The 24,758-nt window shown below is 37.7% G+C and overlaps 1 protein-coding gene across 5 annotated transcripts in view; it reads left to right on the top strand.

Annotated features, from left to right (window-relative positions):
* Window positions 1–24,758, top strand: part of TRIP12 (thyroid hormone receptor interactor 12) — a 58,641-nt gene that overhangs the window by 13,204 nt on the left and 20,679 nt on the right. For 4 of the 5 annotated variants that reach the window (XM_085298621.1, XM_085298619.1, XM_085298617.1 and 1 more), the window contains 21 exons: window positions 277–1,076; window positions 7,928–8,033; window positions 9,282–9,418; window positions 10,327–10,410; window positions 11,814–11,909; window positions 12,864–13,012; window positions 14,560–14,595; window positions 14,679–14,774; window positions 15,219–15,311; window positions 15,452–15,613; window positions 17,540–17,608; window positions 17,730–17,895; window positions 18,601–18,718; window positions 18,853–19,009; window positions 19,325–19,478; window positions 20,005–20,233; window positions 20,952–21,070; window positions 21,732–21,939; window positions 23,087–23,187; window positions 23,323–23,497; window positions 23,929–24,070. In XM_085298621.1, the coding sequence (XP_085154747.1) occupies window positions 277–1,076; window positions 7,928–8,033; window positions 9,282–9,418; window positions 10,327–10,410; window positions 11,814–11,909; window positions 12,864–13,012; window positions 14,560–14,595; window positions 14,679–14,774; window positions 15,219–15,311; window positions 15,452–15,613; window positions 17,540–17,608; window positions 17,730–17,895; window positions 18,601–18,718; window positions 18,853–19,009; window positions 19,325–19,478; window positions 20,005–20,233; window positions 20,952–21,070; window positions 21,732–21,939; window positions 23,087–23,187; window positions 23,323–23,497; window positions 23,929–24,070 (3,397 nt within the window). The remainder of the gene's footprint in view (window positions 1–276; window positions 1,077–7,927; window positions 8,034–9,281; window positions 9,419–10,326; window positions 10,411–11,813; window positions 11,910–12,863; window positions 13,013–14,559; window positions 14,596–14,678; window positions 14,775–15,218; window positions 15,312–15,451; window positions 15,614–17,539; window positions 17,609–17,729; window positions 17,896–18,600; window positions 18,719–18,852; window positions 19,010–19,324; window positions 19,479–20,004; window positions 20,234–20,951; window positions 21,071–21,731; window positions 21,940–23,086; window positions 23,188–23,322; window positions 23,498–23,928; window positions 24,071–24,758) is intronic. The other variant, XM_085298620.1, reaches the window with a different exon arrangement.

Here is a 24,758-nt window from a genome sequence, read left to right as displayed (position 1 = left end):
AAGAGCAATATATTGTGCTTTTATTTTGCTATTGTTACAGTTTTCATGCTACCAAAGTGTTGGATTTTTTTTTGTTGTTTTGTCTGAAATCTGCAATATGAGTGTTCTCATACAAGCATGTTTTTTCTTGTTTTGGTGTAAACGTAATAGTGGACAGGATTTGTTGTCTGCAGTTTCCCTTACTGAGAAAGTGCTCACATTTATCTTGCAAAAATGTAGCAATAGCATCAAGTTTCTTGAGTTTAACCCTAATGCTGTGTCTGCTTATCTCTGCAGAGGCTGTAGTTCATCTGCTGTTATAATACCACAACAAGAAGATCCGGAAAGAGTCAATACTTCAGAAAAGCAAAAAACGGGGCAAGTGCCTAAGAAAGACAATTCTCGAGGAGTTAAACGCAGTGCTAGTCCAGATTACAGCAGGACCAATTCTCCTAGCTCTGCTAAAAAATCCAAAGCACTTCAGCACGCTGAAACTTCCTTGGAAACTAGCAAGCCACATACTAAATCTAAGAAGAGACACTTAGACCAAGAACAGCCGAAGTGTGCACAATTGCCATCAACGAGCAAGGCTCACGCCAGGAAGGGTGGAGCTGCTGGTAGCTCCCGAAGTCAGAAAAGGAAAAGGACAGAGAGCCCATCTTGTATAAAGAGTGCTTCAGCAGCTGAATCAACTGGCGTTGAAGAGAGGTCAGCAAAACCCTCCAAGCTGGCTTCAAAATCGGTGACCTCAGCCAAAGCTGGGTGTAGCACCATCACTGATTCTTCTTCTTCAGCTTCCACATCCTCCTCCTCTTCTGCTGTTGCCTCTGCTTCCTCCACTGTTCCTCAGGGTGCCAGAGTAAAACAGGGAAAGGACCAGAATAAGGCTAGACGTTCCCGTTCTGCATCCAGTCCTAGTCCGAGAAGGAGTAGCAGGGATAAAGAACAGAGTAAAACAGGTGGCTCTTCAAAATTTGACTGGGCTGCTCGCTTCAGCCCGAAAGTTAGCCTGCCTAAAACAAAACTGTCTCTACCAGGCTCTTCCAAGTCGGAGACATCAAAACCTGGACCTTCAGGACTACAGGCGAAACTAGCTAGTAAGTTAGATATTCACTTGCTTTTGCGGAAGAATAAGCATGTGTGTCTGAAAATGATAACTTCTAAACAAATACTTGCATTGTTTTGGGGTTTCATGGTGTTTTCTTAGGGGTTAAGGTAACTTTTAGTGTGTGTTCTACTGAGCCTTTACGTGAAGCTATGAATGAAACTACTTAAAGCTGAAGGAAGTGACTTAAGTGCATAGTCTGTACTTAAAGATGTAAATTGCTTCTCTAGCTCACATACGAATTTTTGTAATAAAATATGTAATATACTTGGATGCTATTGTGATGGGGAAATATATTTTAAACCCCGCTTTTGATTATATTAATCTTCTCAGGGTTTTTTGTTTTCCTTTTATAAACTGTTCTCTTCAATTTTCTGTTCCAAAGCAGGAGCTGTGGATGCTGAAACACAAGTAGAAATATATGAGTTCTTGTTTCAGGCCTGCTTTTCTACCTCTTTTCTCTAGTGTGCTTAAGACCTCTGATGTTAATTGAGGAGCAGTTATCTTTTAAAACTAGTGCTGCAGTGCCTAGAGGTTTAGTGTCATTTTGTCATTTTAATTGTTATTATAAAACATGTCCTCTCTCTGGTGCTGAGTTAAAATAGGATGTACCATGCTTGGACATTCTCATTAAAGGTGTTTCCAGGTAGAGCTTGTGCTCATTAGTGTGTAGATATGCTTGTAGCACTGTTCCCTTGATTATTTGTCTAAACTCATAGTTTTGAAGAATGCACTATACTGCCTTTGTGTACTGAATGATTTATAGCATGTGTTCTCTAAAACTTGCTTTAAGAAGTTTGAGTCCTAATCTGCTTGCTGTTGTTCTTGTACTTGGGCATGATCATGAGTAGCTTGCCCCAACTGGGGCATGTTTATAGCTAATACTAATGCAGGAAATATGTGAAATAAACAAGAGGAACTTGATGTCTTCCTGTGTAATCAAAATAGATTTAATTGACCTAACAGGCTTGTTCTGGACAATTTGCATGACTGGAGTATTGGTTCTAGGATGACCTAATGTGATTGAGGAAGGAAGGGATTAGAGAAGTGGAGAGGAGTTGCTCTCTGCATATCGAGGCTTTATCTTATATGCTTTCATGGTTCAAAACTGGATGGGTGGTGGATTCCTGAGGAGGAGCTCTGAATGGGTACAGCATGATGTGAGGGGGGAGGAACTGGGCCAGATCAGGGCTGACCAACAAGTTCTTAGTTAAGACTGTCCCTGAGTTATGGATGACTTTGACAATGGAGAAGAGCAACAGGGAGGAGTAGAATTTGTTCTGACAGGTGAACTATGAGTAGATGAAGGCAGAAAGTAGCTTCTGTGGCAGTTCACATCTGCTAGCAAGGAGTGAGAAGGGCAGAAGAGCACAATGGGATTCCAAAGTAAATCTAACGGGTGGGGGGTGTCAGTCACTTGAAAAACAAGCCTAAATTAAGAATACAAGCCTAAACTATCTCTGCAAGAAGTGTACTGAGAAGCTAACTTGACTCGCTTTAGTTTTTTAGTGACCTGAAAGTCAACTTACACGAAAATACAAAACTAGGTTGAACTAAGACATTAAAGTATGACACAAAACCAAGCAAGTAGGGAGTATAGGTATGTGTATATATACATAAAAAAAAATCACTGAGAAGAGGCACAGAGGATGGTAACAAACATTCTGGACTTGGAGGTAAAAAAGGTTGTTTCCTCTAGATGGCATAGTAGTTGGATGAGAAGTAGTACTAACAGGTGATATTCAGAAGTCTAAAATGTCTAATACCTCTTCATTTTGTTGTAGATCACAGAAAAAGTTGACCTAATAGCATCGGTGATACTTGATCCTTTTTTAAAAAAATATCATCTTGTCTGTCATACAACTTTGGTAACTGAAAATAWTATTGGGACTAATATTGAGTGCTTTGAAAATTTTAAGAAAATACAATTTTAGTATTTTCTAGCTACTTCTCAAAATTACTCAGAAATAAGAAATCACCAAGGTAGTTAAGGAAGGAAGGATAAGGTCAAACTTATTTTTTTGTGTGATGCTAACACCCTTTGTGGCTAAGGGAATAGAAGCAGGTGATTTTTCATTGAAAATTATTATGAATTAGCAGTTAGGATCTTTGAATAAAAGCTAGAAGAGGTGAGGTGGCTTATTCCACAGAAGAGAGGAATGAGGAGAAACAGGAGCTGTGTAGGAGGTTTCATGTACTGGAGGAGAATAYTCTGAAGTTCTTTGGTCCTGTCCTCATTAGAGAAATAATGAATATTGAGTACAACCATTGAGACTCTTGAAGTTTTCAGCTGCACAATAGTCTAATCTTGGGGGGTAACTGAACATTGATATCAAATAAAGGCTTGTAAATTTATTGGAAGAATTAAAATGAGACTAAACTGAAGATTTTTTTGTTGTTGTTGTTTTTTCTTTTCCTACCTCTTTTTATAGCTAAATACTTGGGGGAGGGGAGGAGGAAGGAAGGGGAGTAAGTTCTGTTTTCCTGTCTCTTGATTTGGCTATATTTTCATATCCCTTTCTRGCACTATATTTTATAGGACCTTCTTAAATGTTGCAAATCAGGTCAACTCACTGTTTATGTGACAACATAAAAACAAGCCTAATTATGTCTATGTTATTAAGGAAATCTCCATATGTTTCTTGTGTAGTGTTTCTGTAGTCTTTAAGCAGGAGGAAGCTGGCAACGATGGTTGAGGCAATGCTGAGAGCAGGGTGACTGTTAGGGTTGCTCTTGGTGATCGAGAAGCCTCAGCCTGATGCTTGGGAAGGTTTTTTGAGTTGTTCGAATGTACTGGAAAGCTAAGAAGGTGAACATGGACTGTAAATGTAGTGTATAACGTGTTCCAAGAGGCTTGGGAGGGATGAGGGAGAAAAGAGTCTGAACATAGTTCTGAATTGGTTTTTCTAGGGTTTTGGATGCCTGGGATGTGCTATAGTGAAGGGTGCTCTACATGTGATGGTCAAAGACTTAGAGCTGTGGTGTGGTGGTTTGAGTAAATAAAATGACAGTGCTGGAGATCAGGGCTTGAACTGTGGTGATAGGCTGTATGGGGCTCTAATGGAGCTGGGGATGTCTGGGTTAATAGTGGGATGGAGGGAGAGGGGAGAGAGGGGACTAGTGGACTATTAGAATGATAGAAGGTGATTTTGCCCCTTCCTGTTTTCACCTCACTCTTTTTACTTCAGGAGGAAAGCACCTAAGCACAGGAGGCAGGCTAAAGTCTAAATTTCCAGTCCTAACAAGTAAACCTCTGATCTTTTCTGAACTGTGAACAAAAGGGCTGTTGGTATTATGGTTTGTTAGTCAGACTAACCTTGTTTTGACGTGGGTAATACACTCATACTGTTAAAGTAAGCAAATGCAGCACAGCWGCAAGTGGAACTAACTTCTTTCATACAGCAAAAATGCCTTTTGAAGAAATGATGACCAGTAAACACACTGAAATATAAAGATGTTCTTAGGACTTCTTAATTTTGATTTCTGTTAGGCTGCACTGGTTCTGGTTTAGTCTGTTTGGGTCTTCTTCAGATTCATTAACATGAGTGTTTGGCATGGAAATAGGATGATGTCAGAGCATAAGCAATATATCTGCTTACCATAAATAAGGAAACCTATAGCTCTACTCTAATTCTGAAGTTTATATCTAAATGTTTTGCAATGGTTGAGTATTACTTGCTTTAACCTAATTTGCTTTCAGTTTATTGAAAGTCCAGCTCTATTTCTGGCTTCTAGCCCTTTGAAACCAATCTCTTAATGATAGCTCTGTATTACAGAAGCAGTGCTGAGTAAGTGACTTCGAAGAATATCAGACTAATTCCTCAAAAAGCCCTTGCTGTCTGTGTATGTATGGCACTGTGACTGGTGCTTTCCTTTGTCAGTCACAGGTCATCTTTAGTCCCATCTCCCTGAACACAGGTTGTTTTATTTATCAGCTCAGGCTAGGGCTRTTTTCTTCCCACAATTTCCAGAAGCACAGGACTGATGCCCAGTAAGGAGTCCACACTGGCAGTATGTTAAGGTGAAGAATGAACTTTGACAGCAGTGTGAGGGAAGGGAAGAARGCTCAGTTCTATACTGAAGAATTTAGCAGCCTGGCTCTTATGTCACTGGAAAGAGTCAAAGGATTTGCAAAAGGTGCAGGTGGTAAGATTGACTTAAGAAGACTTTTTAAACAATAAACTTTAAGGGCAGAGAGTATCTCTGAACAGCAGGAAGGCAGCAAGCTCTGAAAAAGAATCTTTCATCACTTCCTTTTTAGTTTTTGAAATGAATAGATGGAGGTGGAAGCATATACGTGCCCTGGTAGGTCTATCAGAGGTAGAGTAATGCAGACTTGGGAGAAGAGAAACAAACAAAGAGATCTGATGAGTCAAAAGCTCTCAGCTGGTAGGAGGAGAAAATTACCTTGGATCTTCTAGGTGTTTAAACTGAGACATCTTTTAAGTTACTACTTGATGGATGAGCTGTGGTAACTCCTTAGGTGCTCTAACTCTTACTGAGGTAACTCAGTTTAAGGAGAAAGCTAAAATAATTTAATACATTCGGGTCAGGTTGAGGGTAGTAGAGCGGGAGTGACAGAACCATGCTTTTAAACATTAGTAAGATGTTAAGCTAGCTCAGCTGTCCTGTGGTATATTTTGCCTTTAGCTTAAATCCTACTTTAATTTAAGCTAAATCTATTTTATTTTACTTACAATAGAAGTGTCTCACTGACTTGTCTGTTACTTAGCTGATAACTAATGTAATGCTTAGATTTGTCAGGTTTGACTGTGTGAAACCAAGTACCCATGGATTTGAAACAGTGGCGTGTTTACATAAAGAATTTGTGTGCACATGTGCACACACCTTCCAGTGAGCTCTATTGCAACAGTGATTTCTTTTTTCTTTCAAATTTAAAGCAAAAGTATATCTCACTTCTAGAACTTTACTGTACTGTTTTATGGAAGAGCATAATTGGTATTTACATGAACATCTGGACTGGTAAATATATTTTGTCTGTSGAGTAGTATTGTTCTATAATTGAAGTGTTAGTTAAAGTATGCATTTTATATGGAAAAGCATAACCAGCTATGAGGAGAATTTTGTTGTATCTGTGCCTTTCCAGTACTTGAGAGGCTTAGATAGCCATAGTACGGCATCTTGCTGCCACTATTTCAAACTGTTCTTTGTCTTATGTCTCCCTGTAATTCTTATCATCGCCCACTCTGTAAGGCAGAGACTTGCTGTGCCTGAATAGAGCTGGAGTTGTCGCCTGTTTCCGTTGTAGCAACTTTCACTTGAATTGTTGGTTTGAAAACATTTAGTAGAAAYGCTGTTGCTTTTGGAGTGTTTTTGAAGTGTTCAGTATTTTTGTTTCTGTATTTATAGACCATCTAAAAACTAATAATGGATTTCTTCAGTTCAGTGCTTGGTTGGTTGGGTTCTTAAGATTGCTGAGTTTCTTGAGTTAATAAGCCAGATGCATATTCAGCACATGAATACTGGGTTAATCTTAATTTGTATGGAACTGAATGCTGTATGCAGTTAATGTATTCCTTGCTGAAATAAAGTATTGTGTTTGATATAGCTTTTCTTTCTGTCCCTCTTCTGTTAAATATTGAATCCAGAACTGCATAGCTGTTTCATCCCAAAGTACTGCAACTGAGCATTGTTGGAATATTTTTTTAGAGTAAGAAAATTTTAAAAAGCCAGTTTGATAGTTACTGTGCTTAAACTACTGCATGCTTAAATGTTTTGTTCTGCTTTCCTKCCAGAAGAGGGCAGAATGATGCAACTGTCTCATGCTTTCAAAAATCATTTACATCTGTTGTAATAATAAGGCATAAGTCTGGTGTTCAGTTTGTGTTTTAAAAGCAGCAAGGAACTGGAATGTAAAATTGAATGTAATAGGGTTTTTGAATTTTTCAAGCTTAAATTGTCAACMTTCTGACTTGGCAGCTCTATTTTGGGGTATTTCAGTCTGGTAATAAGATTGCTCATCATTCAAAAATCTTGTATTGCAGGCTTTTTATGTTTGACCTACCTGGTTCTGTGGTGGGGGATGCCATCGGAATGATGGCTTCGTGACTCAGACTAATGTCCTTTATGTCAGTCTTCAATGGTGCAAATATTTTTAAATTAAAAATTTCAGAACCTCTTTCTTTAAGTTATGAGGATATGCTTGGTTACTTGCCTAAAGTGACATTACGACAGTAATAGAGGGCTGAAGGGATCTAGTTAAAATAAGAACACAGAATACCTGTTACAGATCTCTGAACACTAGCAGTGCTTGACTCATGGACGGGTGCTTGTTTTGGATTTAAGGCAGGCTTGAATAAGCTGCAGTAATGTGGATCAAACTGACTGTGGCTAGAATAACGATTCAACTAGTGAAGAGCGTAATATATCTTGTTTACTCTGCACAGATTTACTTAAAGGGGTAGGAGAGAACAGATTTGATATTCACTCCGAAATAATTTTTTTTTCTTCTCTCTGACTCAAAACTAAAACTCACTTCTGTCCTAGGTGTATTATATGTTGACTTGTGGAAATAGGAAATAGGAAACTTGTATCCCATATGTACCTCTTTAGCATGAAAAAGACCTCTAAGCTGTAGAGTACAGGCTAGGAAAAGGTGTCAAAGTAACAGCTTTGAGATTAGTAGTACTTATCTCAAAATAGTGAATGAAAGAATAACTATCTAAATCTTTCCCTTACTGGTGCTGCAGTTCGATATAAGATGTCTAAAAGAGCTGATGCTGGCTCATTGAAGTTTTTCTGTAGAAGTTGTTGCCTTTCATTTCCTTGTAGAACTGTATGTATTTAAAGACTTACTCTCCTAATTCTTTACATATTACTTAGGTCTACGAAAATCTACAAAGAAGCGCAGTGAATCACCACCTGCTGAGCTCCCCAGTTTGCGGCGGAGCACACGGCAAAAGACCACGGGATCCTGTGCTAGCACCAGGTAAAGCATACGTTACTGAATTGTGGTTGCTGCAGCAGATATTTGTAATTTTGTGTACGAAGTTAACCATTCCTAGTTTTCGCTTTGCTACCAGAGATGTAGCTGCAGTTTTACAGGCCTGCTGAGTTGCTGTGATGTACACAGACATCATGGATATGCATAGAATTTGGCACTGTCAGGCTTCCCTCAAGTACCCCACTTCAGGGGGTGAGGTGGGTGGTGGGGAAGAAGAAACAGCCATTAACTAATATCTCAAATTCAAATCATTCCTTCCTTAGTGGGGTAGTGTTTAAAGATACGAGAGATTAAACACTAAGAGATAAAGAATTCCGAACTATTTCACATTACAAATAATAAAATTGACTATTTTGAAAAATAAAAAGGGCTTTGTTGTGTCATATAGGAGACTATTCAATAGTGTACATCTCTGAGCTGACTCTGCTTGTCATCAGTTGCCTCCAAACCACTGATATTAAAAATATTTAAATACATGATGTGTCATCTGTTGCATGGGAAAACAGATAGTAGATTAAAGGGGAGCAGGGAGTAAATGCATGCTATGATAAAAAGCAGAAAGTACTTGGTTGTGTATATATTTTGATGTTGGATTTACTAAGCCTAACAACTTTTTTTTTCCCTTCTCCTTATTTGCAAACTAGATTAGTAGTTTCAGCACGACATATTATCCTTCTGTCATGCCTTAAAGCTCCTGAAGTCTGGTTATGTTGTCAAGTGTGCACTTGAATTTGATGCCTTATTTTATAGGCATGTGTTTTTGTAGTGGTAACAGTTTTGGTGTTTAAAAAGCCACATACCCTCAAACTTGCTCTGGCACTGAAAACCAAGCTGAACCTCAAGGTTCTCTTTGTGCTTTCAGTTGTCTAGAACTTTATAGAAAGACAACTGCTTTGTCATCAAAATACTTATCAAATGTGCATGTAACTTGTAACTAACAGTTACTTTTATGTTGATCATTTTGATTTTTATATTTTAATAGACTGCCTCGTCTTGACTGGCATTATAGAAGGACATAACTATAAAGTGTTAATACAACCAAATCAATGATAGTGCAGGGGTGGAGGGTAAAGGGGGATTGGAGAGTTTTGTGAAGACTGATTCTAAAGCACATTTGTAGGTTTGTGCATCTTTGTAATTATGATCTATGTAAATATATGTAACTTTTGAATAGGCTCTCATTATTAAATCTTAGTTTATAATTTCAAACCTCTGGGTTTTTTGAATCTTTAGTCGGCGAGGCTCTGGCCTGGGCAAAAGAGGAGCAGCTGAAGCTCGTCGACAAGAGAAGATGGCTGATCCGGATAACAACCAGGATGGAGTTAATTCTTCAGCTGCACGTACAGATGAGGCTCCTCAGGGAGCTGCAGGTAAGAAGAAATAACAAACTATAGCATTGTTGCATGTTTTCTGATACAAACTTCTTAGCATTGTGAAAATACTTAAGTTCTGGTAGAAAACTGTGTTTTAAGTTGGTACTGCTTTTGCAAGCCTTTTGAGAGGAACCTTTAAATTTGAATCTGCTCTCTTGGGCATCTGATACAGGTTTGAATTATGTCTTTTTCATAGTCTCCATCTGTTTCCTCCTTTCCAGGTCTGCTTTACTGGAGACTGCTTGAAAACTAAACTAATTTCAGCTAATGCTATGTAAATTACTATCGTGCTAACTAAATAGAAAGACCAATTCGTTCAGTAAACACCATGCATTTACTTTTAAAAGCTATTTTGCAACTATTGGAAAATATTTTAAAGTTCTAACAGTTCTCCACTGAAATTGGCAGCCTATCTATACTGGAAGAATTTATCACTGAGTTAAGAAATCTACCCTTATTTGCACTTGAGTATCTTATCCCTCAGATAGTTGCATTGTTACATGGTACTTAAATTTATCATCTGGTCCTGATCAAAGCAGCTTTTCAACAATTCTGTTCCTCAATGTTCTGCTCTTAAAATGGACTGCATCATTGCAATAAATTGAAGTAAACTGAAATGAAGTGCAGCATAATACTGGAAAAAGTACTAACCAYACATGAAAGAAAACTTGCTGATCTAGATATTTTTCCATCATCTTGGTTTGATAGGGCCTTTCCCCTTTTTAGAAGGGACTATAGCAATAGACAGACATTGGTCTATTGGATTGATGATTGTACAGAAGTATGATTGCAGCAATATTAAGTGCAAAGTATCTTAAGAATCACTCTTAATGCTAGAGTTGATGAGAATTTTGTAGCTTTACAGGTGCTTTAACACTTTGTAACCATAATTTTATTTCTTCTAGCTTCTAGTTCTGTTGCTGGGGCTGTAGGTATGACAACCTCTGGAGAAAGTGAGTCAGATGACTCTGAGATGGGAAGACTACAAGGTATGAAAGCCGATTATTAATTTACAATTTTGTTGTGTTGCTATGGCTGTTTACAGGGTCCAAACAARTTGCTTATGATATATACCTGGAAACCTGTAGTTTATCTGTGAATGTGATACTGTGCTTACTATAGTTCTTCTAATTTACTGAAGATGCAATAATCTGGAAATAATGTCTGTAGGAGTGGTATAATATAAAGACTCGTTTTAGTAGTGTTATACCTTATGTATTGTTCATTGCTTCTCCCATCCCCAAAGAATGAGGTGAGGGAAGGCAATTAGGAACATACTCCTGTTAAGTATGTYAGCTAGTTTGCAAATGTGAAAGTAGGTCTTTACAGGAATGAATTTTCAGTTTTCAGGCCTGAATTAGACCTACTGTTACTTTCTACTTCTGGTTAATACTTTTGTGCTTGTCATTGATACCCAYGTTGCAATAAGCTGTGCCCAAACAAAATTTGAATGTTCTTAAAATGTTCAATTTCATGCTTGGGATGTAGAAAGATTCACRTCTCAAAGTCTTGAGAGTTCAGACAGATACAAACTCAGTCTGCCTGTCATGCAACTGAATGATTTTTGCCTCTATGTGCAAAGAGCTCTGAGATCGTCCTTTGCAAGTARTAAGTTTGGGGTAATCTGGATCTTTAACCTGGAAATGGTGGAAGTGAGTGCTAAATCACTACTGGTTCACTTRGTTATAGGTTGTCATTAAGCATAGGTGCACATTAGGTATTTTGAACTAAATTATTTTTTATTATTAATTCTTAATTAGATCAGCAGTGTTCAGACTTACTGCAATAAAAATCAGAGTCAACCACTTACCATCTAGCTGAAGTAGAGAAAGGCTTTCTTTTTTTTGAACATTTTTTACAGTAGTGTAATATCTAGCAAAGTTCTTCTGTTCCTACTCATCAGCAAATAAAGCTGTGAATCTTTTTTCGTGTCCTCTCAGATTAATCATGCCASTCACTCAGTTCCCATAATAAGCTGGTTTTTGTTTACTGGAAATGTGAAGATAAGTTTAACCTATTTTATTACTGTTTTGAGTTCAGATTTGAAACTGTAGCTTAGTATTTCTGGTATTTTGGGTCTAGACTTCTAGTATTAGTTTAGTAGTCTAGATTTCTTTTGTGAAATACACAACTTCCATAAACTCTGTGTGTGACTTCCTAAATCCTGTGGGCCTTAATACACTGGTGCACACAAAAATGAGTTATTTGTTCTCTAGAGATGGTCTTTTTTTGTGCTTTCAGAAATCTAGGTAGAGGCAGTAATCTAATGCTAATCCTTCTTTCCTAAAGTATCAGGTTTTTGTAACCTGAAATTGTAGCTTCATGGAATTTAAACTTTTGAAAAAGTATGTAGAAGCTTTGACAATGGTTGTTATCCTCTGTTTGCTTTTAGCTCTGTTAGAGGCTAGGGGTCTTCCTCCTCACCTGTTTGGCCCTCTTGGTCCTCGGATGTCGCAGCTCTTCCACAGGACAATTGGAAGTGGAGCTAGTAAGCAAAGTTTGTCTAATTTAACTTGATTCTTTCCACTTCCAGACTAGTAGAATTCAGCCACTAGTTAATCCTAGTGTCTGTATTAGCTACATATCTTATTAAAATGGTGTATATGTTGGCGATTTCTGTGCCACCGTAGTGGTGGACCACTGGTCAGTAATACATGTTTCTCTTCCTATAAAGAAGAGAAATTTTGTTTTTGCCTTCTTAATGTTTCTATCTAGATGGGGAAGGGAGGGTTCTTCCCCTTTCACCTCTTCCTTCTCTCTTCCTTTCTGGGCTTACTTTGCATGATGGGCTGCTTAACAGAAGACCTACCTTGCATTTTTTTTTGCTAGCTTTAAGTCAGTGTGTAAGCTAGCTTTAAAACTGTTAGGGAGTGCCTGTTCCTAAGGTACACTGGTCATAGTTTCAGGGTGTCTTGGGTGTCTGGCAGAGATTGGTTCTTTCAGACTGTGTCATTGTGAATGTGGCTCTTTACTCATGTTTGACCGTATCTATATTATGTCTGGATAAGGTGAACACATTCCAGTCCAAGTCCTTTCAGCTTCCAGGAGAGCCAAAGGCAGCTTGTTGTGCTGCCTGCCAAGGTGATGATGAGATCTAATGGGTATTCCATGTGCTGAATTATCCAGGGAGTGTATGTTGAAGGCCTTTGCTCTATAAAGATGACAGAGGGGCTCTGTYGCCTGCTATAGGTTGGCAAGATGGCTATGGTGAGTGGAGTGTCGTGGACTTGCTGACCAGTCAGGACTGAAAAGGCAGCCAAGAATGGGATTTCGCCTTCCTTCCACGCTCCCTTTTTTATGGCAGAGGAAGGAAGTGAAACTACAAGTACAGAGGAAAGCAAACTATCTTTGGTCTTCCATTCTGGCGGAAATACAACAGTTAACTTGAATCTTTAAGTTTTCTAGTATCTCTTTTTCTAATATCTCTTTCCCCAATACCTAGGTTCTAAAGCCCAACAGCTTCTACAAGGTCTGCAAGCCACTGATGAAAGCCAACAACTGCAGGCAGTGATTGAAATGTGTCAACTACTGGTCATGGGAAATGAAGAAACATTAGGAGGATTTCCAGTCAAGAGTGTTGTACCAGCTTTGGTAAAGATTAAATCTTATGGAAGTCATAATATTCCAATCAGTATTTTGCTTAAATCAAATATTCTTAACTTCAAGAGGTATTTGTTAGTCCATTTGCTTGTAGCTGGAGGTAACATTGAGAGGAGCAATATATAAGATATTTTTTATTTCCTCTCTTTTTCAACATACAGTTCCCTTTTATGTGGAATTTTTAAAATGTCATAAGCTTTCATCTATTGAAGAAGAACTAATAATGTGAATGGGTATATAGAAAATGTTGTGACTTCTGGTGCTCCTGCAAAAACACAGAAGAGGTCTGTTTCAATACCGTACAGAGTGTGCTGTGTGATACTTAATGGCAAAAACACACCTGGCATCTGGTTTACGTTTTCTTCCACAGCTTTTGTGCTCTAGGGTCAGCAAATAGTATGTCTTTTCTTGCGCACAGTAATATATGATTTCCTGGYCTACTATTTAGAATCTGTAAATATATTTCTGTTTTATTTTTACCTAAATAAGTCAGATGCTACTGGCCCATGCTGGGGGGTGTGTTTGWATATCTGTGTAGAAATACTTGTTTATTTTTGAGACCTATTTGATTAGCACTGGCCTAGCATAAATACTTTCAGTAGAACTAGTTCCTGTTCTCCTTTCTCACTAGTATAGTTTTCAGGCAATGGTTTCTGTGTGTGTTGTCAGTTATTCTTTAGAACAGAAAGACCCGGAACTTGGAGGTCCCATTAAAGAGCCCTCAGGCTGCACCTTAAAAGAGGCTGCTGGCCATTGAGTCTTTCTGCTGTGGTAGAAATTGGTATATACCAATAAAACAGTCCTTACTATGTGTATTGTTAGTAGTTTCCCCTTTGAAGAACTTCAAATTTAAATTTTAATAAAAACTACAGTAAGTAGTCCAATATGAATAGAAGTAGGATTGCAAATTGAAAAAAACAAGCAGCCTCCAAAAATAAATGAGGAGAAATTGCAGCTCACTGCATGTTTTGCTAGAACAGAAAAATGATGAATTCTTGTAGCCTTTGTGATGGATTTAATCAATACAGTGACTTGGTTTAGTTCAATATAATCTTCTGTATGTCTTTGGATACTGTGGTGAGAATAATGGAAGTGGCTTTATGAGAATATGGAAAATCCTACTTGGTAAACATATAACTGTCTGGATGGAAGAGGTTCTTGTAGCAATTGTGATTCAGAAGAATAATATGTAGAAGAACTTTGTAACAGCCTTCTCCTGGGTTAATTTCTTTTAAAACATGATCATGCTTTTATGTTATTGCAGCATATAAACAATTGTTAAATACCTTGTTSTGACACACAGCCTATATACTATGTAATTTGAGTAATGCTATGTGAATGGAGTGGTATAGTTAACAAATACATGTTTTAAAAAAAGTCTGGTTTTGAAGTCATGCTTTGCTTGAAAAATAAGTAATTGCTCTCTTGAAAACATTACTGAAGTTAATACTTAGTCAAAAGCTGCAGTAATGTTTGTACTTTATGCAAATAACTTGATACTTTGCTAAATTAAGGAATAACACTTTTCTTTCTAACAGATAACATTGCTGCAGATGGAGCACAATTTTGACATTGTAAGTGACTTACAGTATATAAAAAATTCATTGAAGGAGAGAAGTGTATTATCTGAACTTAAATCTCTCAATATATTTAATAGATGAACCATGCTTGTCGGGCCTTAACATACATGATGGAAGCACTTCCCAGATCATCTGCTGTAGTGGTGGATGCAATTCCTGTCTTCTTGGAAAAGGTAAAATGAATTGCAACTCTCTCTCTCTCTCTCTCTCTCTCTATATATATATATATATATATATTTAAATTTATATTTTATCTTCAAGATTATCCTCAGAATGGTGGCTTTTTCCATAGCCTACAAGATAATGCATAGTTCATGAGAAACTTCTAAAGATGAGTTTACTCCTTGTTCATCCTCTTACTGAAAAGCGCTGTTTGAATCATAGAAAACTTTGTCTGACTGGTGTTGCAAAAGGAAATGTATACAAACTGCACACTCTTGAACTAGCTACACAACTGATGCAACCAAAGTAGCATCAGTTTAARGTTAGAAGTAGCAGTGCAGTTGCATTAGCATATGTCTTAGTACACTCTGACTGTCCTAGTGTTAATGAAGATTTTTTTTTTTTTAACAAAATGGTTTAGCAAATAAGCTACAAATTTTCCTGTTTTATTCTAGCTGCAAGTTATTCAGTGCATTGATGTGGCAGAGCAGGCACTGACAGCCCTGGAGATGTTATCACGCAGACATAGTAAAGCTATTCTGCAGGCAGTAAGTATAGAAGAAGAAAACATTTATATCTCTGTCAGACCTGTCTGATCTATAGTTTCTCTGAATTAAAATAAAGTTCTTGATTTTTATAATTTTGGCAGTACTGGGAATGAAAAGGTTTATCTGCTTATCTGTTATAGGGTGGGTTGGCAGACTGCTTGCTGTATCTGGAATTCTTCAGCATAAATGCACAGAGGAATGCACTAGCTATTGCTGCTAACTGCTGCCAGAGTATAACACCTGATGAGTTTCACTTTGTAGCAGATTCTTTGCCACTGCTTACACAAAGGTTAACCCACCAGGTAAGAGGCTTTTCTAAAACAGTAAGTCTTCACTTTGACCTAAAAGTAGTATAAGGTTACCTCCAGGTATCTTGTTATTGTGCATCACTTGCATTTGCCACTACAGTGAGTCATCTGGTAAATAGCTTAAAGTTTCTATACTGTTAAGCCTTGGTATTCTGGTGTACATACAGATTCCCTGTTTTTGTAAACATGCTTTATTCATGGCGCCCATGTTAATGTTGTGAAATGGGATAACTAATGTACTTGAATGTAAACTTGAATAATAGTGACTTTGTAGTCTTTACTTGCTACCCACCRTTAGAAGAAATCTAATAGCATTGCTGTTCTTTTTTCTTAACAAATAAGTTACAAAGTTCTCCCCTACTCTAAACTAGGTAAAGCTTTTTCAGTGTCAGTTAAGCTTACGTGTTTTTTGGGAACTGACCTTTTTTTTTGGGGGGGGGTGTGCTGCTTCTTAGAAAGCTGCTGCTCTTGCACAAAAATTTGAAATGTTGAATCCTAAGCTCTGGGGCTCTAAAGATCTGCCTATTCTGTTGTGCTTCTGTGCTCATAAATGAGCACTCRTAATGACTGTTGCACCAGAAGAGGTCCAGGTTTGGACATACTGCTTGTTTGGCAAATCCTTCTTAAAGAGAATCAATAAAGTGAGAAAAGAAAAATGTTTTTTTCTTTAATGGATAAAACCAAATGAAAGTCTCCAGAGAARCTCTTTGTTCGTGTGATATTCTTACTTCTGCTAATGTTGTCTTGCTGAGAGACTGCTTAAGTYTTTGAAGCAACTTAACAGGAGTCAAATGTGTCAGCTTTAGATGATGCTTTGGAAAGAGTAGGGAGTGCTGTTCTCCATAGCAGTAGAGCAGGTACTGACTGCCCTCTGAAGAGAGGCTGTCCTACACAAAAGTAAGACTTCAAGAAACTTTAAGTGGAATTTTTCTGATTTAAAAAATAAATTGAATTAGCTGTTTTCAATTATTTTTTTTTAACTTGAGCTATTTTTAGAGCAGTCTTTGCTGTCTTGGTGTTACTGTCTCAGCTGTATTGCAAGTGAAAAAACATTGTTCATTGTTGTCATTGTCTGTAGTTCTGTTTTTGCATGCTTCAAGACTTTGCAGCAATATCCAAATGCAGTGAGATGTACTATTTTGTATTTATTGTTGGATTGTTCAATTCTCTCTATGATAAGATAACCARGTACCCTAAAGATAAGAATAGGTTTCTCTGACATGATGAAAAAGAGAGATTCTGATAGGCAAAACTGCTTAAAGCCTATCTAGGTTGGGGATGTTTCTTTCCTTCTGAAGCAGCAGCAGCAAACCTGAAGCAATATGTGAAGTCTGCAGTTCAGCTGGAAGCTGTAGATCATGTCAGGGGTCCCTTCAGAGTTTGGATGAGGAATTACTTTTGAAATGAAACAATAACTGTGAAGGTATCTCCAGTCACTTTGGCTTTGTACCTTCCTCCCTGTAGAATTCAAAAAGGATATTGGAGACCCATTCACTCATCTCTTACTTGATTGCTCTGGTGTTGCTTATTTCAGATTTCTGTGGAAGGAGGTTCTTTTTCTCCCTGGCTATTTGCAGAAACATTGGATGCCAGTGTTTTTATGCTTGTTTCAGAAAATGAATCAGGAAGCATTCCTGTGTAGTTCAGGAGAAATCTCTTTACCCAAAYTCCTGTAACAATGCRTAGACTTGCTAGAGGAGACAAGCCTTTCTCCAGGCATTTCTTTCAGCTGAGGCATAAGATTGTCAAAATCTGTGACTTAGCACAGGTTCCAGAAATACCGTTGTATTGGTATTTCTGAAATTTGGGATTATTTTGCCCAATAAATTATAAACTGTCTCCAGAGTACCTTTTGTGGACTTGGGTGTATGCCAACATTATGAGCTTTTTAGGAGCTGAAACTTTTCTTTTTTTTAATAGGATAAAAAGTCCGTTGAAAGCACTTGTCTCTGTTTTGCCCGGCTCGTGGACAACTTCCAGCATGAGGAGGTAAGCATGTGGGTGTTTTGAGGGTGGATTTTTGTTTCTTTCCTCCTTCCCTCCCTTTCTTTTAAGGGCTCATCTTTCAAAATCAGGCTAGCATTTTTAATTTGTCTTTTCTCTTTTAAAGAACTTGCTCCAGCAGGTTGCTTCCAAGGACTTGTTAACAAACATCCAGCAACTTTTGGTAGTGACTCCTCCTATCCTGAGCTCAGGAATGTTCATCATGGTGGTGCGCATGTTTTCCTTAATGTGCTCCAATTGTCCTACACTTGCAGTGCAGCTTATGAAGCAAAGTGAGTATTTGTTCATGCATRTTCTTGGGAGCCTCTCTTTAAGTTTGTGTGTGCCTGTCATCAATATGGAACTTGGTGGACTTCRTTGTATAGAGATAATGTTTTATTTTCATATTTTATTATGCTGCTTTGGGAATATAAAGTTTAGTTAACCTTGCTGAAAGTATTTTTCCTGGAGTTGTTTCTCTCCTTCCCCTCCACTCTCCTTTTCTGGTCTCTGTCACTGGAGTGCTCATYTGATTTTGAGTCTGTTAGTCATACAGATTACTTCAATGCTAGTTAAATAGTCATCTTGTAATGTTTGCCAGGTGGGAGAAACATAGTTTAAGGACAGCTTCTAAGACAAAGCATAAAGGAAAGTGAATGTGCTGTTTAAGTATCTTGATTCTCACTCCTTTCTTTCTTTCCATCTCCTAAATTTCAATTTGTTACTCCAGATATGTTCCACTACTACTCTTCCCTGCCCTTGGGTATTTACTGAGGTTTCCTACCCTTGGGTATTTACTGAGATTTTCTACCCTAATGTTCTTAGCAACAACAAAAAAAGACCTGGAAACACCTTTCTTAAAATGTCCAAAGAGATGGTTCTTGTCCTTTATTCTGTCTGTTTGTTCGGGGCAGTGCCTCTCTCTTCTTTGTAGCATCCGGCTCGAAATGGGGCCCATATTCTGATGCAGGCAATCTCATGAATAATGATTTTTGTAGATATTGCAGAAACGCTTCACTTCCTCCTTTGTGGAGCCTCAAATGGGAGTTGTCAAGAACAAATTGACCTTGTTCCACGAAGTCCTCAAGAACTTTATGAGCTTACTTCTCTTATTTGGTAAGTTATATAGATTCTGGGTCTGGCTAGTATGTTAACTCCATAAATTCTCTAAATTGAAGGCAAACAGTTTTCAGATCAGATTAACTTCAGCGTGTGTACTTCAAAATGCTGTTTTAATGTTTTTTTTCCAGTGAACTGATGCCTTGTCTGCCAAAAGAAGGAATCTTTGCTGTTGATACTATGCTAAAGAAAGGAAATGCGCAAAATACTGATGGTGCAATATGGCAATGGCGAGATGACAGGGGTCTTTGGCATCCCTATAACAGGATTGATAGTCGAATAATAGAGGTAGTAGTTCCACATGTTTGTGTAGTGATGTTTTTTTTTAACTGTGTGAAGTTGTACAGGGAACTGAGTGCTTTTTCTGATGTTTTGAAAATATGTTTATCAGCATTATTCTTCCCAATATGAAACACAGGAGTTTTTTAAACCTGCTGCTGTAATTCTGCACAATTTTGATATTCAGTAACAGGCAAACTGTTAGATGCTTAATCACCATTTTTACTGTATTTGTGTTGGTCTTGCTGTCCCCGTCTTCCTATGGCTTCCTATTTGTTAGGAATATCTTAAAGTTTTTTTTTTTTTTTTTTTTTTTTTTTTTAGGCGGCTCATCAGGTTGGTGAGGATGAGATAAGCCTGTCTACACTTGGCCGTGTCTATACTATTGATTTTAATTCTATGCAGCAAATAAATGAGGATACTGGAACAGCACGTGCCATTCAGCGAAAACCAAACCCTTTAGCCAATACAAACACTAGTAAGTACAGCTTATGAGAAGATGTCTGGCCTCTCTGGCTATTGCTACTTATACTAGGATGCTCAGCAGTCTGCTTAGCGAGCAGGAATATGTTCCTTATTGTTTCTGTGGAACAWCAGACTGTTCTGATTACTTGAATGAAGAAGACTGCAACAAAATTCAGACTGCTAAAATGTGTTCTTAATGTGCAAGCTCTTCCTGGGAACTGAAAATACACAAATTTTGAAAGAGAGGGGAGGAGATTCTTGGCTTGGTGTTTTCTGAAACTTCTCTGTACAAAAATCCTCTTAATAAGGATTAGAGAGAAAGCCAGTAGGCTGCTACCTGATAACAAACAGAAATGTATAAGAAAACAGAAGAAATAAAACTTTATGTCAATGAAAAAGAAAATTTGTAACTACCTACCTGTCAGTTTGACTTCTAGCTCTTAAACATGTATTTTCATTTGGTGTGTAAGCTAATTCAGCTTTTAAAAAAGCAGAGATGTAGAGAACTATGCAGTGATTTGGTGCATGATTTCTCACAGGTGGACATTCAGAACTGAAGAAGGATGATGCTCGAGCACAGCTAATGAAGGAGGACCCAGAGCTGGCTAAATCCTTTATCAAAACGTTATTTGGTGTTCTTTATGAAGTATATAGTTCTTCAGCTGGACCTGCTGTTAGACACAAGTGCCTTAGAGCAATTCTTAGGATAATTTATTTTGCTGATGCTGAACTTCTGAAGGATGTCCTGAAAAACCATGCTGTTTCAAGGTGAGTGTATTAGCAATCATGAAATGCAACATATTTTGAATTTGCAGCTACTTTTATGAATCACTTTATAAGGAAAATATTCTGCTTTTTAATTCGTATGTATGTGTTTGGTTGTTGAAGCTAAAGTTGCCTTTTTTCCAGGAATTTCTTGCAACTCAGTTTTTTGCACTACCACCAGTCTAGGTTCTTACTAGAAAATCAAGTTAGCTAGATGGCCAGTAATGTCTAACACTACTGTTTATTTTCCTGATTTCTAAAACTTGCCCATAAATTCCTTGRGAAGCAAGGTGACTTTTGGAATAATAAGATTCAAACAGTAACAGATTCTCAGGGCATTCAAATGGTAAGTGTAGTTCTACCCATGAAGCTTCCCGTATGTAATATAAGCTTAGGGCTTAGACAAAAGGATGCAAGTAGGAAGTAAACTAAATGTGTAGCTTTCAATGGGCAATACAAAGTTCTCTGACAGTACTTAATTTCAAGGAAGAAAACTTTCTACTCTCCTTCCTGCATTTCTATGGAAATACATGGTACAAGCAATTTAGATGAGAAACGGACTTTTTTCATCCCTTATTTTTATGACTTTTGCAAAAGCCCAATGAAATTTGATGGCTTTCAGTCGCCAATATTAGCAGTATATGCAAGATGAGCTAGCTTGTTTTTAAAACAACAGCAAAAGTAAARCACAAATATAATTTTAACAAATTATCTGTTTTAGTCATATTGCCTCTATGCTGTCAAGTCAAGATCTTAAGATAGTAGTTGGAGCCCTTCAGATGGCGGAGATCTTAATGCAAAAGTTACCTGACATTTTTAGTGTTTACTTCAGAAGAGAAGGTAAATCATGCTTTTATTCCCCCCCCTTCCCTTTCCTATTAAGTTAATATTTTTCAGGTGGGGGGAAATGTGCTTTGTGTCCCTCCCCTTCATTTTAACACATTAGCATTGTTATTGCATGATAAGGGTAAATCTATGCATGCTATCTTCATATTCCTCGTATGACTGCAGAGGAGCTGGCCAAGACTCTAGAGGAGGGAAGCTTGTTTTTTCTGGATCTCAAAACAAGTTTGAACAGGCTTACTAGAAGCCAGTGAACTTATTTAGGCCAAAGAATGCTTGCTGAAATTACATTGGRTGTTTTTAATGAAGCAAACTAATGAATCTCTAGTAGAAAGTAGTAGCTTGCTGCTCTGGTGTGTGTGTGTGTGTGTGGTTTTTTTTTTTTCCTCTTTTTTCCTCTCACCTCTGCTGTTCCATCTGCTGTCATGGAGGTGTGTGTGGTTTTTCTTTTCTTTTCTTTTTTTCTTTTTTTCCCCCCTACTACTACTATGTGAATAATAAGTTAATTTACTCCAGAAAGAATTAAACTACTTCTCAAACTTATTCAGTGTTAGTACCTGGGGCAGAGGAAGGATGTTGTGATACCCCAGAGGTTCTTATTTAAGATTCTTGTTTTAAAAGAAAAAAATGTTATTGTTAAGACTTCTCTTTTGTGAAGGGGTGATGCACCAAGTGAAAAACTTAGCAGAGTCTGAGGCTTTGCTGACAAGCCCACCAAAAGTATGCACTAATGGATCAGGGACACTGAGTACCACTACAACAATAAGCACTGGAACAGCCACTGCTGCCGGTAATGCAGCTGCAGATTTGGGCTCCCCCAGCTTACAACACAGCAGGGAAGATTCTCTGGATCTGAGTCCGCAGGGGTAAGTGCAATATTTATTGTGAACAAATGATCTCATTCTTAAGCAGTTGACCTCTCATTGATTCTAGTTGCCATTACAGTCAACAGACAAAATACTTTTTTAARGAAACTGAAAATACTGGGCAAAAAGTCTTGACTGACTTGAGCTTCTGCAGAATCCAGTCCATTTTGCTGTGGTATTTTTGTTTTGAGGAACTAAAACACAGTGGGTGTTGAAACTGTTGATTGATTTTTTTTTTTTTTTTTTTTTTTTTTTTTCTTTTGGGGGGGGGGGGGGAGGGGGGAGTTTTTATATAAAATGTTTAAAAAATGACTAATGACCTGGTAGTTACAATCTAACGATACAAAACAATCCATGCCACTTGGGAAGAGACCGGAGGATGCCAAGAGCAAGAGCTGTAGTCCGATGTTTTACTCTCCTGAGGACAGTGGTTCTTCCAGAGAAATGGGATGTGGTAGCTATGGTGCATGATTCCTTTCTGCTGATTACTAGAAGGCAAAGTAGTTATGCTTAGATTGTTTTGTTGGGATGCAACCATTTTGAACACTTGTAGAATTCAGATCTCTTATAGAAATACATTACTGTTACTGTTGCTTTGTTTTGAGAKGAAAATATTTTTCTTAATATATTGGCATAATAAGGAAACTCACTTTGAAGTAGAATTGAAATATGTCAACTTGWGAAGTGTAGGGGTTGGTGAGTAGAAACTTAATTGTTTAAAAAGYACTTGATGTGCTTTAATAGGAGAGGCACGTCAACTATTTAGTGTCTTTTGGTTATACAGTAGTGATTTGTGTGTGTTTTTTGTTTAAGTGCACTCAAATAAATGAATAGGCAGACAGTTAKACATATAAAAACATGATAATTATGAGAAGCCTTTTTCAGTGACATTGCTGGCTGTACCTAGCTGTCCATGGAAAGATGACACCGGCAAACAAAGCCCCTTCTTTCTGGATGGAGTAGACACTTTGTCTCTCCCATAAATGAGAGTGGGGCCTCCTCTCCCAGGGCAGAGCCCCTTCTTCCCTCCTTGCTATGGAAAGGAACCTTTTCTTCCTTTTTGAGCAGATAGCTGGCAGGCACATCTTAAAATGAGGAATGGGTATGCATGTTTATGAAACATCGCTTTATTTTTAAATTTGGACAGACGACTGAGTGATGTTCTAAAGAGAAAAAGACTGCCAAAACGAGGGCCAAGGAGGCCAAAGTATTCTCCTCCAAGAGATGATGATAAAGTAGACAATCAAGGTAAAGTATTTTTAAAATACTATCTAACTCTTTTAAAAAAATTCAAAGTAGACTTACAAGGTGTCAGCAGTGCCAGCTTTAACAGACATTTTAATTCTAGGAAATTCTTTTAATTTTTGTCTTTGCTTCCTCCAGCGAAAAGCCCCACAACTACTCAATCTCCTAAATCTTCCTTCTTGGCAAGTTTAAATCCTAAAACATGGGGAAGATTAAGCACACAATCCAACAGTAATAATATTGAACCAGCACGAACAGCAGGAGTTAGTGGTCTTGCAAGGGCTGCTTCCAAGGATACCATTTCCAATAACAGGTACACACATACACAAAAAATTAAATTATTTATAGTATGAAGTTGACTTTGAGGTATGTCTGCTTTATGTGATAAGTCATCAGTTTATTAGGTAGCATGTATCAAAGACAACTAAGAGGTAAACAGTGTTTAACAAAGTAAACAACCTAGGAGAAAAGTGAGGAAATTAAGGTAGCTCTTAGTAGGAGGAAACTAAAAAGTAGATAGTAAGATGCTGGAAAACAGAGTAGGAAAAATAGTACAAGAAGAAATGAGTAGAAATAGATCTTTATTGAGAGTTTGAGTAAGAGGGAAGAGTTGCTGTCTGTGACTACTGTTAAACATGGGGGAAATGGTGCTCTCACTGTGTTTACTTGTACATTGGAGTATGCAGATGCTAATGATGGCCAAATGCATTTTGTATGTGTTTTTTTTTTTCTTTCCTTCTCCAGAGAAAAAATTAAGGGCTGGATTAAAGAGCAAGCCCATAAATTTGTAGAACGTTATTTTAGCTCTGAAAACATGGATGGAAGCAATCCTGCACTAAATGTATTACAGAGACTTTGCACTGCAACTGAACAACTCAACCTCCAGGTTAGAAATGAAAACATGTTTGGAGTAGGGAGGGGAAAGGAAGCAGTGAAAGTATTTGGGAAGGATATGGCTTTTCTTCTGGAGAAAAACYGGCCATTTTAGACAGTATGGCCAATACTAGAAGTGTAGATTTTGTTACCTCTAAATGTTTCTTAAATGGTCTTAAACTTGCAGTGATCTGTTTAGAATTAGTATATAAGCTCTTAAACACTTTTTCTCATAACTAGCATTAACAGTGGTATTTTTGTTTCCTAACACTGTGTCACAGTGTGTCTCTTTCAATGTCTTTTATTCTTTTAAAAATGCTTCAGTGACGTGCTTGACTTTCTTCCTAGAGAAGAACGCAGATTGCAATCATAACTTCATGAAGATGTGGGGGGGAAGGGTTGAATTTTGCTGAAAGGATAGAAGAAATGCAGATTTGCTCAAATCTACTAGCATCTCGAGAATTAGAACCTTGCTTTAGCAAAAAGGCTGCTGTGCTCTTTCTGATGCCTTGCTTCTCTTCTTGACAGGTTACCTAAACCTTTAACTTCTGAACTGTTTAGCTATTTTAGTTATGGTCGGTCCTTTGATCTAAGGAAATGCATATAGAAACCACACATCCTCTCTGCTACAAGGATGTCCTGTAAAATCTATACCAGTATGATTTTGTTTTCTTTTTTCATATTTCTATTTGGAGGTCATT

The sequence above is a fragment of the Rhea americana genome, unplaced genomic scaffold, assembly GCF_003343005.1.
Source record: "Rhea americana isolate MKP2758 unplaced genomic scaffold, rheAme1 scaffold_14, whole genome shotgun sequence".
NCBI lineage: Eukaryota > Metazoa > Chordata > Aves > Rheiformes > Rheidae > Rhea > Rhea americana.
This window is presented reverse-complemented; position numbering and strand designations above follow the sequence as displayed.